Source organism: Lactuca saligna, chromosome 3, assembly GCF_052625555.1.
Source record: "Lactuca saligna cultivar CGN05327 chromosome 3, ASM5262555v1, whole genome shotgun sequence".
Taxonomy (NCBI): domain Eukaryota; kingdom Viridiplantae; phylum Streptophyta; class Magnoliopsida; order Asterales; family Asteraceae; genus Lactuca; species Lactuca saligna.
In genome coordinates, this window is record NC_136419.1 from 51,500,700 (window position 1) to 51,514,989 (window position 14,290).

A 14,290-nucleotide genomic window follows, 5' to 3' on the forward strand; every position below is an offset into this window, starting at 1 on the left:
AAGAACAAACTAGTCATTTTCATCTTTTACGCATTGATACTCGTACATTATCCGTTTCATATGTTTTGGTATAAACATAGTTCATAAATTTCAATTTGCATTTGCATATTAAATTTAATGAAAATTTTGAGGAAAAATATTTTTAAAAGAAAGAAAAGTTTAATTTTAATTGAAGAAACATTGAAAAGCAATATGAGCCAAAAAAAACAATAAACAAAACATGGTATCATTAAAAGGGAAAATGCTACTCTATAACAACGCAGTTTGGTAAATTTACTAATTTAGTCACTTAAGTATTATTATTATTTTTTGAGCAATTAGTCGTTAAAGTTAAAAATTACCTTCTAATTAAACCATTATAGACCGGATTAAACCATTATAGACCGGTGTAACATCTGTTTTTTAGAATGTATCGGTGAAAAGATTTAAGGGGGCTAAAGACAATAGGTGAGTACCAATCAATTACTCAAAAAAAAAAACAGATGTAGAACTAGAACCGATATCCATTGCTTTTGGTTTCCTTCTTGGGCCATAATAAACTTTGGAAAACAAGTATTATTGGATATTGACATGGATCTACATGCATGAATCCATGACCCATGAACAAATATGCAAATCGTGTATCGGTGAAAAGGTCATCTTTTTTCCATGATCCATGAGAACCCGGGCCTTACTTACAAACACTGTATGTGTATCGGTTTGACATGGTATCGTTATCAAATGACCCGAATCGGTCCCAACACTCATTAACATTTGGGAAAATGACTTAGGAGGGTAACTAACTTTTATCCGTGTTCACATATTGGCAACTTCTTCTTTTTTGTACATAATAAAGCAACTAACTTGTTTTAACTGTTTAAGTTACACTAATATTACCGGCTAATACTTGTTTTAACCGGTAACTCAAAGGGAAAATGACTTAGGAGGGTACCTACCTCTTATCCGTGTTGACATATTGACAACTTCTTATATTTTGTACATAAGAAAGCAACTAACTTGTTTTAACTATGTAACATCCCAAAAATCATGACTAGAAATTTCGTTTTTAATTTAATACTAAAACCATAATTGTCAAATCATTAATTTAATACTCCGACATCGAGCCCCGCTTGGCATTGAGCCCCGCTCGGTATACAAATTTGTCTCTCTTAGGCCCCGTCTGTCTCCGGGCCCCGCCCGCTAAACACATACAATCATATAACATGCTAACACATAAAGAAACATACTATATTGTATCCCTGTCCTAAGAAACATACTCTGCTAATAATGAGATACAGAACTTCGTCCGTACTCAGCTAGTTCCAGCCAGGGCTTCAGCAGTGCAAGGTGAGTCTCCTCACTGTGTGAATGGGTCTAAGGCCACAATGCCAGCCCATGTAGTCTATGAGTAGGAAGATTCGGGGGTTAGCCCTTGGCATTGTATGCTAGTATGTTATTCCAGACCAAGGTCCGATGTCGGGCGGGTGCCCGAGGAATGTTTGCATGTTAAATTATACTTGTTGTGTGTGTGATACTTGTATGTGCCTGGTAGGGAGGTGAGTGTGGGCGAGGTCCCGTATCTCATCACTAGTTGAGTACGGACGATGTTCCGTATCTCATTATTAGCAGAGTATGTTTCTTAGGACAAGGATACAGTGAAGTATGTTTCTTTATGTGTTAGCATGTTATATGATTGTATGTGTTTAGCAGGCGGGACCTGGAGACAGGCGGGGCCTAAGAGAGACAGATTTGTATACCGAGCGGGGCTCGATGCCAGACGGGGCCTGATGTCGGGTGGGGCCCGATGCCGGAGTATTAAATTAATGGTTTGACAATTATGGTTTAGTATTAAATTAAAAACGAAATTTTTAGTCATGGTTTTTGAGATGTTACACAGTTAAAACAAATTAGTTGCTTTCTTATTTACAAAAAATAAGAAGTTGCCAATATGTGAACACGGATAAGAGGTAGTTACCCTCCTAAGTCATTTTCCCTTTGACTTACTGGTTAAAACAGATATTAGCCGGTAATATTGGTGTAATTTAAACAATTAAAACAAGTTAGTTGCTTTATTATGTACAAAAAAGAAGTTGCCAATATGTGAACTCAGGTAAGAGGTAGTTATCCTCCTAAGTCATTTTCCCTTTACATTTCGGTCTTCACTCTTCAGTGTTCATATTGACAAACAAAAAAACAAACAGGTACCATCTGATTTAGTACCGATTTAGCCCCACGAACATCTTACATCCCTATTCTCGATTGAGAATGTGTTTATGTGTCACACTTTCATACACATTCAAGTTGATCTTGAGAGATTCTGCCTATGACTTCATATGTATAATAATTATGAAATACAGTTAAGCTTCTGTATTTAGGCAAATTAGATTATTATGTATCTAATAGGTTTTGTGTTTGAGAATATGTTTTTGTTCCTTATGTAAACATTAGAATATGTACTACTATATTTTGTGAATATATTATAATTATCAATGTTTATATTAACCCTACAAATTTGTAATCTCATTTTTTGTGTATTATCATTGAAGAGGTGCCGCCGATTTTGCTCTGTTAATTGAAGGTCAATGACGACAATGGGTGGATTGTGGAAGATGAAAAACAATGACATCTGTCAAATTATAGGCTTTAGTCCCAAAGCATGAACGGGAAATTTGACACCCTAATCCTTTGACAGACAATGGTTGGTTAAGGTCTTTTTTTTTCAAAAGATAATAAAAAAAAACTTTTGTTAAATCATTAGAAAGTCATATAGATCGTTAAAATATAAAAGTTGCATACTATAGATTTTTTTTGTTTTGTTTATAATTCGAAAAAACATATCCAATAGAGGTGATTTTTAGAAAATGCAAAATTTTTATGGTTAAGTTATAGAAGAATTTTGTACTTAATTAAACTAAAAAATAACAAAAAAATATATCCCAACCCAATGTTTGTGTTGTGTTTTGCGCACCACAGCATGCTGATAAGCTAGTTTATTTTTTGAATTTTTTTAAAATTTTATGTTTAAGAAACCAAAAAGTAGCTTATCAGTTAGTTTATAAGATATCGTTTTTAAAAAACTACTTGGAGTAGTTTTTTATAATTAAATTTTTTTTTTCAAATATATCTCTTAATTAATTATAAAACACATTTTTTAAAAATACTTTTTTATATTATTTTATATTTTTCAGCTAGTTTTTTCAAACGTCAATTTTTATCACCTAACTTTTCAACTATTAGCTAGTTTTTTATTTAACAATTAGGTTTTCAACTATCAGATAATTTTTAGCTAGTTCGTAAAAATAACCTTGAAAATGTTCAAAAATTTGACATATTCATGAACTTTCAATTTTAAGGGGGAAATAGGTAAAGGCAACTCTCATTAATTATGAACATCATATATATATATCATATATTGCTTATTGTGTTTCTCATGTCACCCCCCATTTATCTAAACTCCAAACATGATAATGGCACGAGTCCAAGACTATTTTCAATTACTTGACCAATTTCAAAGGCCTCATCATTACATTATCTTCATGATCCAATATCTGCAACACAAAAATAAAAATATATAAACAATTTTAAAATCGACTAAGTAAATAGAAATATGTATCTACTCATAAGTAAATAGAAATATATCAACACAAAAAAACTTACATGGCAATGATAAACGTAGCCAGGCTCTGCAGTTGCATCAAAAGGATACGAAGCATTTGTATGCACATAAGCAAACTTGACAACGATCTTAGTGACGTATCCTGGTTGCATCTTATACACATTCTTCCATCCTTTTTCATAAGGTACCACACTTAGTTTTTCCCCACGTGCGTATTTTTCAATTTGGCATTTTTCAGCATTGTTTAATTTTGTCATACATTCTCTAAACTTTTCTATATCGGTTATATTTGTCTGATCCAACACTTTGAACAATCCAAGATGGATATGCAACGGGTGATTATCCTCCGTTAGATTGATCACATTCCATATTTCTGTGGTTCCCACCTTAGGTTTCTCAGTTACTCGATCATCATACGACATCGCATTTATATACAGATGAGTTGGCTCATCAATTGCACTTGTGTACTCATACATAGCAATGTAACGTGTTTTTGACACTGTTGATAAATCTGGCATTGGATATTTTAGTAGATTTTTAGGAACCCTCGATGAATCAAACTCACGTTTACTATTGATGACGAATTTCATGACTTTTCCGTTGGTTTCGTTGACCGGGTCTCCACCTGGGTATGGGTAAGCCGCCCCGTTTTGTAAAATAACCGAATTTGATTTTGACTTTGAAAAGTCAACAACCACGTCAGCTATCTCAGATGGGCCCAAGAGTATCTCTTTTGTGAATACTGATTCTTCGCTATAGACTGAGTCAGATCCCACGTGGATGAATCTTAGACCGTTGCTGAAAAAGAACTTAAAAAACCTAGCGTTACTAGCGTTGATGATACGAAACCGGTATTTTCTCCGGCGAACATTCATATAGGGCCATACTTTTCCGTTGACAACAATGGCATCTCCGAAGTATTCCGGCTGCCATTGTGGGTGTATACTTGGGTTGTTTCCGGTGGGATCCATGTAAAGGGATCCGTTGGTTAAAAAGCTCCGGTCGAAAACAACCAACGGCCGATCAAATTCATCGCCGGAGGGTAAACCGAGTGGGGATTCAACGTCGTGATGACGGATGATGTATGCTCCGAACAACCCTGCAAGAAGGTTGACTCTGGTCAACCCCATGGCGTGATCGTGATAATACAAGTTTCCTGGTTGTTGTTGGTTATGGTAGTGATAAGTCTTTTTAGTCCACGTGGGCCCTCGTTCTTTAAATCGAGCTGTGAACCATGAGTTTGAGTTTCCGTCGCTTTCTGGTTCGTCGATTCCGCCGTGGAGGTGAACCACCGTCGGAACGCCGATTTTTGTACGAGGGATAGCCGTTGGGATAGTGGGGTCCCAGGGAAGTATGTGTTTTGAAGGGAGGAGATTATGCCACGTCACGTGAGTGCTGACACCGTGGACAGTTTCGATTGTAGGACCAGGGACTGTTGCTGTGCGCTTCGTCTCACCGAATGCGAACACTTTGGTTAGCGGGAGATCCTTGTGAAATTTCTGTGAGAATATAAAATTATAAAAATATAGAAATAAGTTGGCTTTTACTTATTTAATTATAAAAAAAAAAAAAAGATAATAATCACAAGAAACCTTTATGGCTTTTACTTATTTAAGGCTTTCTGAAAGAATATGAAAAGACAAAAGTGGGGCTGTGAAAAAAATGAAACTTGTCTTGTTTTTGCAGAGGTATGTATGAGTTGGATGTCACCCACCAAAGTGACTATTCCCAAGTATAAATATTTTCCCATATTTTAATCAAATAAATATACTATTTTTTTTTAAAACATGCTTTTAATTTAAAAAAAAAAGTAAATTCAACCTTTGATCAGATATATATAATTCTCTTAATTATAGGCAGTCAAAAATGTTCAGAAAATTTATTCATATGTACTAAACAGAAAAATCTTGTAAATCAAAATTAATAATATTAAAAAAGGAAAATAAAGAGCATCGACAAGATAAAAATTGTAACAGCTCAAACCAAAATTTTTTGGATTTATTCTTGTTATCAATTGTTGCAATAACTAGTGACGATAAATTTTCAAACACAAAGACTCTTCCACTTATTATGACCCACAAGTGAAAAAAATGTCAATTGTAAGAAAAAAATTGTATGTGTAATCATTTTTTATTTTAGAAAATGCATTGTTATTATCAAATAAGGGTTGCAGCTTTTAATTTGTAACGACAAGCTTCATCTGCCGATAAATCTGTAATATATTTAAAAATATAAGTTTTCTAGGACAAAAAAATAAATGAAAGTACACTATTTTGATTATGAGAAAATTAATAGATCATAGCAGAAGTTGCTAAACAATGTTGAGGAAAATTCATTAATCATAAATGAAAGTTGTTGTAACTTTAAACAACGATAAAATAGTACAAAGAATAAAGTGATAAATTAGATTAAAGAAAGAACGCAAGATTGAAGGGATACCCAATACTTTTGAAACATGGAGATTTTGAGAGTCTTGGAAACAGGAACACCATGATGAATATCGTAGCCTTTGATTCTGGGCATATCTGGAATTTCATCCACAAACATTTCCAATTGAGATGGACTCACGAGCCCTACATCCCCCAAAACAGCTCCGAACAAAGCCAAAATATGAAGTAGAAGAAGGGTATACATCATTTTTATTCCAATTCTACCCTTCTCTAAACCTGCATGAACATGAATACACACTAAGTTTGTGTAAGAAAGATGGAGAGAGAGAGAGAGAGAGAGAGAGAGAGAGAGAGAGAGAGAGAGAGAGAGAGAGAGAGAGAGAGAGAGAGAAGGAGAGGAAGATGGATGGGGTTTAGTGTAATAATGGAATTAGATTCATATATATTGTGTGTGAATGTGATAATTATTGGGTGGTGTATGTAGTGTGAAGAGGGTCTTTATGTTTCTAAAACAAACAAAATAGCTTATTCTATTTTAATTTTTTAAATCTAAAACTTTTTGAATTGTTTTAAAATTTATAAAACCTTGAACTCGTTATTTTATTTTCAGATAATTTCTAATTAAAATCATATATATATATATATATATATATATATATATATATATATATATATATATATATATATATATATATGATTTTAATTAGAAATTATCTGAAAATAAAATAACGAGTTCAAGGTTTTATAAATTTTAAAACTATATATATATATATATATATATATATATATATATATATATTTCAATTAATATTAAAATCTTTAAAAAACATAGCTTGTGTTTATTTGGAGATGTGTCTTTAATTAAACACTAATATCAAATCATAATCATGGATTGCACGCCTATTAAAAAATAATACGAAATTAGATTCTAACATTTAATTTTAGAAGGAAACGAAATTAAAGTGGAGTAGAAAGAAGTTAAGTGGGGGAGGTATCATTAGAAATGTGAAGGTTATATGTATGTTAATCTAAGTATCCAATTAGTTATGGTTTATAATTTTCTACTTATTCCACCATGCCATCATGAAAAGAATTCATTAATAATAGTGATATTAGTTATAAAGATTTTCTTATAAAAGGGTCTTGCTAATTAGATACCATTAGAAGTTAATTCGCTTTACATATTTCGAAATCACGATATAGTTTTACATGGAATAAGTTTTATATGTATTTAAGTATTTGAAAATTATTTGAACTCTAATTATTGAGAATTGATAGTGATATTATTTGTAAATGCTTTTTAAAAAGTTATTTTTACTTTAGTGTAGGGAGTCTATCTTTCCCACCATTCTCAATACGATGTCATGGCTTTCCTCATCGCTGGAATCAATGCATCATGGGGCGTCTGCAATTTGCTCGGACTTCTGTTCTAGTGAATGGTTCACTCACGAATGTATTCTCGATGGAAAAATGTGTCAAACAAGGTGATCCATTATCACATTTTCGCTTTGTATTAGCTATGGAAGCCCTCAATGTCGTAATGTCTAAAGCATGTAATATTGGAATATTTAGGGGTATAATGTGACATCCTCAATTTCATGGCAAAAAAAAACCGATTTGTTTATACTTATTTAAAAATCAAAGTTTCCTTTTTGAAGAATAATATTGCGGAATATTTTCCCATAAAATATGATAATGATATTATCAAAACATTTCTGATGAAATGTATTTTATTTATATTAAAACATTAGTATGTCATCGTCAATACAAAAACATAAGTGTAACGAAATATTACAAGTCTTACGGTAATTAAACTAATGGCTTAAAACTCCTTGAATCCCTCAACAGACTGTATCTTTAATATCACCTGTGATACAGTAAACTAAGTGGGTTAGGTTGGGAAACCTGCTGAATACATAGAGATTTCAATCCCATAATGTGATAATAATGTATATCTCCAACCTGCAAAACCAGCTATTATCCTTAACACGGATATAACATATCTCTAAAACAATTTATCCCATCTCGTCGATTCTCACGTACTGATTTTATACAACGATCTTACAAGATCTAGCCTAAAGGATCAATATGAATAACAAACTGACGACGTTGCTTCGGAAATTCCCTGGCAGCAAACGAGGATCAATAAATACATTAAATCAGGGGAATGAAATAAGTTTCACCACGAAACTCCGTTCGTAAAAACAACAAGACAATTAAGTCATGGGTGGTTATCAAGATAATTGTGCCTAGCAGAGGTCTAACACCGTGAGGTATTTTTCCCCCAGACTCACCCTATCCGATAATATAACATCAGACATACCTAGTAGTGGTTTATTACTAATACATTCTATTAGGCAGTGTACGAAGTTCCTTCAATTACTTCGTGAAAGGAAACACTGACACACAAAGCTCATCAAAAGAAATGTATGGGGAAATACTAATAAAGTACTCCCGTATGCTCCCATACTCCGAAACATAATAGTGTCAAAAAGGACTTTGTACATGATAGTACTCCGGGCACATTATAGTACCCTGCTATGTGTAGGACTCATACCCCAAAACATAATATTACCCTAGCACAAGCAGCACCTGAGATACAAAGCTTTGAAAAAGACTTGGTACATAGAAAGTACCTTTATACCTAGGACATACTCCATTGATCATCAATCTCCTCGAACTGAGTTTCTACTCTCTATTCTGATCACACAAATACCCTTAATAAGATGCTACCCAATATCCAAACTTAATTGAACTAAGCATCTCTTTTAAGTCTTATTTCATCACTGACAAGCCTACAATGCTTATAATCAACTTTCAATACCAACTTTGTTTCGACAACATTATCCTAATTTAGTGTAATATTTTATACAGACTATTAAGTATTAACATACGTTTATCTTCTCATTTATAATATTTATATTATTATTATCATGTGAATACATATTAACACATATAGAACCATGTCTGTGTCGGATAGTGTATATCATCAAATATACATATAACACGTATTTCTAGATAATAAGCATATAACTCACATACAAACTTTCAACATATATTTAATACGTTTATTAATACTTGTATTAAAATTATGTTCATGAAATGAGCTATGTACTCACCTGGTAAAGTGGCGATTCGAAATTCGGACAGCACTTTGCTTCTCGCAATTGTTTTTTCCATTGACGCAACCTAGTATTATTATTACTAAATTTTTGTCTAATATTTATTGCGATTAATTATTAGTATAGATTCATCATTATTTCAAATTCTACTTCCCGATCTATCAAGTAAGGCACAACCAGGTAGGATCATATCGGAGGTAAGGTCCATTTCGTATACGAACTATCAAGTAAACACCGTTCCTTGTGATCGACACCCGACTTACCCAACTATTCTATAATTCGACTAGGTACACTGCCTAGGTGCATTTTAGTTAGTTAAGTTAGTTAGGTTATAAATTATAAAATTAGTGGGTACTATTGTGCACATCAAGTTTTTGGCGACGTTGTCGGGGAATCGGCTTAGTTTATTGTTTATTTAGTTGGTTTAGATTAATCGATCCTTTTTGTGGGGTAAAACCCACAAAAAGTTATTTTTATAAGCATAGTTTATTATTTTTTTGTTACAGAAGTCACGACGCGGAGTACCATTCCAGGAAGTGAAAACTGTGATTGCCATTTTTTTTATATTTTTTTAGTTTAGTTCAGTTTTACGTTTTTTTTATTATTTTTTTGTTTTTGCAGGAGTTCATGACCAGAGGCTCTAACACACATTTGGTGCCACCACTTGAAGATCCCGAGTCTGCAGTTCACAAAAAGAAGGATAAGAGCATGAAAGAAGATCAAACACCAAAGAAGACACCTTTACAAGAATTCAAGTCAGTGTTCTTAAAGAAGTCGGGGAAGAAAACGGGGGAGTCAAGTTCATCTCCAAAGAACAAGATCAAGCTTGAACACTTTAATCAAATACCCATCCAAACCGAGTCCGAATACGATACCGAGCCTGAATTTCAATTACATACAAGTGAACCTGAGAACGAGCCATGGAACGAGATGGCGAATATTGAAGAAATGTCCATGGGAGCTTACAGAAAAAGAATTTGATATGACGTTGGTCCAGGCTTAGTACAACCTACCATACCTGTCACTGCCATATTCGAGCTAAAGGGACATATCCTTTCCGCACTAAAGGATATCCCATTCTATGGAAAAGATCATGAGGATGCGTTCAAGCACTTAGATGAAGTGAACGACACTGGTGATTACTTCAATGTCCCAAATGTTAACAGAGACACCGTCTTGCTAAGGATGGTTCCCGTTACCTTCAAAGGAGCTGCAAAGGATTGGTTAAAAGCACTTCCACCTGGTACAATAACTACTTGGGCTCAAACGTGTGAGCAGTTTCTAGACCAATTTTGTCCACCATCCAAGATTGCTAAACTCAAGAAGGCAATAGCCAATTTTGAGCAAAACTCGGGGGGAGTCACTTTACAAAGCTTGGGAGCATTACAAAGGGTTGTTAAGGAATTGTCCTCAACACGACCTTAACATTCAACAAGAAGTGTCCATATTCTATGACGGGGTCAATGTGATGACAAGACAACTCCTTGATTCTCAAGGACCACTTACAAAGAAAAATCCGGGCGAAGTCAAGGAATTAGTTAAAGAATTTGCAAAACATTTTCGTGAATACCACAGTCCAAGGAATGAAGGCATGAATGGAGTTGGGGTGCACAAACTGAAGAGATGGCTGCTGTGATGGCAATGTTGAACACTATGGATAGGAGATTGACACAAATTGACCAATCAATTCATGCAATTCGAGTTGGTTGCGAGAGATGTAGTGGCCCACATTTGACAAAAGATTGCAACTAGGATGAATATGGAAACAAGAAAGCTCAAGTTTGTTATTCGAGTGGGGACAAGTATGATGAAGACTGGAGGAAACCAAAGAAAGAGTGGATGCCTTACGATGAATATAAGAAGCAAAAGGAAGAAAAATATAGACAAACTGGTCGGGGCTTCTACCAAAGAGAGAAACCATTAGCTGAGAAGATATTTGAATTAGAGACCATGTTGATGAAGTTTATGGAAGCTTCAGAAAAAAGACATGCTACTACTAACGTTGCAATGGAAGAACAAAGAACTAAAATGAAGAATCATCACGCAATGATGATATATCAGCAAGCATTAATAAAGAATCAGCAAGCCTCCATAAATAACCGTGAAGTATAACTTGGTCAACTTACCACTTTGGTTAATGAGAAGATGTTCCCGAAAGATCCTGAAAAGAAGACCCAATCTCACGTAATGGCCATAGATATTGAAGAAGAAGCGATTTTTGAGTTCCTAGAAGCCTTAGAAGAGGAGCCACAACAGCTTGATCCAAAGCCAAAGAAGCCAAAATTCGAGAACAAAAATGTAGCTGAAATACAGAAACCACGTCGTGGGAATCATATGGCCACGTCGTGGCCTCGGTCTGATCTAAAAATTTTAGAAACCATCTCGATTTATAAACCACCTTTTCCATTCCCATCTAGAGCTAATCTCAGTCCACTGGAAAGAGAACATCTGGAGTTTATCAAGCAATTGAAGGGTATTCCTATTAATACTCCTTTTATTGATTCGCTTGCAAAAGTTCCAGAATATGCTAAGTTCCTACAAGACTTGTTAGACACTCATCAACAATTAAAGGAGAATTGTGAGGTGATTCTAAGTGAGCAAAGCTCAAAAGCGGTGTTGGGAGAGATACCTAAGAAGATGGGGGATCCTGGACGACTCACTCTCCCATGTGAGTTTGGGAATAATTTGAAGGTTTATGCTTTAGCCGATTTTGGGGCTAGCATAAATTTGATGCCTTATTCGTTTTTATCAAAAGTTGAATATTCCGAAGTTGAAGGCTACAAAGATGACTATTCACATGGCAAACCATTCAGTGACACTGCCCAAGGCATTGTGGAAGATATTCTCTTGAAAATTGGGAAATTCATTTTTCTAATAGACTTTGTGGTTTTGGATATGAAAGAAGATACCAATGTACCGATTATTCTTGGTCGCCCGTTACTTAACACTGCTGGAGCTCTGGGTGATATACACGAGTCCAAACTCACCTTGAGAGTTAGGGATGAGAAGGGAATTTTTGGAATAGAAGATTATTTCCAAGGGGATCATGCTCAAGAAGAGGTTTTCAACATTGATGAAGACAATGAACTTGAAGAATTAGAGAAACTTATGGAAGAAGAAATCAAAACAATTCAACAAGTTAAAAGAAAAAAACCAAGAGCATCTGTTCTATTTTTAGTTGAAGTCATTTCCTACACAAATCCAACTTCTTGGGTAAGTAAGGAAGATGATGAGATGTCGAGTGACGAATAGGAGGTTACATAAAAAGTAACAAGTCCAATGGTGAAAGAAGAGAAGGATACTATGGAGCTTAAAGATGATGAAGAATTGAAGATTCAAGGGATCAAACGCAAGATCGATGGAGACGAAGTTAAAGCAAAAAAGGAAAATTCTAAAAAGGCGTATATTCGTCGAGTGCATGCTTACAAGAGACGTTTCAAGGAGCAAAAGATCCTAGTGGTGGAATCTTCAGATGATTCAACGTAGGAGGCACGGAGTCTGGCTCATGACTCCATCAAAAAAGAAGCGCTTCTCGGGAGGCAACCCGAGTTTGGTTTGCATTTTCTTTTCCTTTTTTTTTTTTTTTTTTTGAGTTTTTGAGTTTTTGATTAGGGAAGCTATCAACTCATCGTCTAAATACTGTTAAGTGGTAAAAATTTTGTTGTGGGGTGCTTGGATAATAAATGGAACACAATGAACTTAATTTTTTTTAGTTAACTTTATTTTGTTGACCAGACATAATCCACGTCGTGGCCAAATGCACCAAGTCGTGATCTTAGGCAGAACATGGGGACTATTTGAGACCTGAACATACTAATGTATTATGAAGAACACGTTGTGGTAACGCCTTCCATGACGTGGCCTTTAAAAACGTCAACCCGGGGGGGGGGGGGGGGGGGGGGGGGAAACAGTTCTTAAACCCTTTAACCACAAGTGTTCCCCATTTGTTTATTGCCGCACGAACGAAAGGAGTCCCCACAACCAATTTTTTTCACTTTTCTTCCAAATCTGTTGCATTCTCTTGTCCTTTTATCCGATCGGGTATGTGTTTCATGCTCTAATAGTTGCTATTTGTCCCAATTTGATGTATTTAGTTGGTTAGGGTTTCTTTAGAAATTAAATTGTTTCAAATTGGTTATATTGGTTAAATTTTTTACTTTGAATGCTCTTAAAATATTAGAAGGATCAAACCCCAAGTGTTAAATTTGCTAGATCTGGATTGTATTTTGATCGAGGGCAGTTTATGACACGACTGCGAGACCACGACGTGGCGTGCCAAGCCACAACGTGATTCCTGGGCGACCAGTTTTCTGTTTTGTTTTTTATAACATACTTTAGGTGTTTTGTTTTTGTTTTGGTTTGTTTTTGACCATTGCAGGAAGATGGAACCTAGAAGGGCTGTTTAACAGGACAATGACCCAATTGATGTCTCAAATATCCATCCGTTATATCGGTTTCCGCTAACCATTTCACGGGCCTTGTTGACGTCTTATCAGAACCGAATGGGATGGTTATACAATAAGGAGTTTGCTATAGCTCCGATTGTTGACTGGGGATGGCTTGGCGGTGTTGGAATGGTTGTTGAATTGGAGCGTCATTGGACGAAGGTATACGAGGGAGACCATTTTTCCTTTACTTGCCATGGATGGAGGAACTTGTTCGCAATCCAAGAACCCATGTACCGGGAATTATCAGTGGAGTTTTTCTCCACTGTGAACTTTGAAGAACGCACCCTTGATTTTGATTATAACCGGGCACTAGTTTTCCGGTTGGGCAGGGTGTATCGGGAATGTAGTCTCCCGGAATTTGCATGGTGCATGGGGATCTATACAGAAGTGGAGACTCAATCCTTGTTCTTTGTTTCGTTTTTACTTGGTTGTGTTTGGGATTTTGCACCCGGTATTTTGATGTTCAATTTTGGCGCACTATCGCAAATCATGAGTACAATTCTCGTGATTCAAGTGAAGCATAAATTCCGAACCCGGTGCATCGTTTTTTTCATCGCCTTATCACATTTTCTATCAATCATAAACATCATGGTGATAAGGTTTCTTTACGAGATTTTCTCTTTTTGTGGAGTATTATTACTCCCGGGGTGTGTTGTGATATTCCTTACATGCTAGCAAGGTTTTTGGGAAAGAAAGCGGTCAGTTCACGACAAGGAGGTCCAATCACAGGTAGAC

At 35.2% G+C, this 14,290-nt stretch overlaps 1 protein-coding gene and 1 non-coding gene across 2 annotated transcripts; both read right to left on the reverse strand.

Moving 5' to 3' along the window:
• Positions 1-3,358: 3,358 nt before the first annotated feature.
• On the reverse strand, positions 3,359-6,398 carry LOC145036527 (multicopper oxidase LPR1-like). The gene is made up of 3 exons (XM_078984987.1): positions 6,035-6,398; positions 3,637-5,094; positions 3,359-3,527 (listed from the first exon to the last, which is right to left on the reverse strand). The coding sequence occupies exons 1-3, from the start codon at positions 6,230-6,232 to the stop codon at positions 3,474-3,476; spliced, it is 1,710 nt and encodes a 569-aa protein (XP_078841113.1). The 5' UTR covers positions 6,233-6,398; the 3' UTR covers positions 3,359-3,473.
• A 4,023-nt stretch (positions 6,399-10,421) lies between these two features.
• LOC145037959 (small nucleolar RNA R71) lies at positions 10,422-10,529 on the reverse strand. Its single transcript, XR_013679067.1, has one exon. It is a non-coding gene; the product is annotated as a small nucleolar RNA R71 (small nucleolar RNA).
• Positions 10,530-14,290: the final 3,761 nt, after the last annotated feature.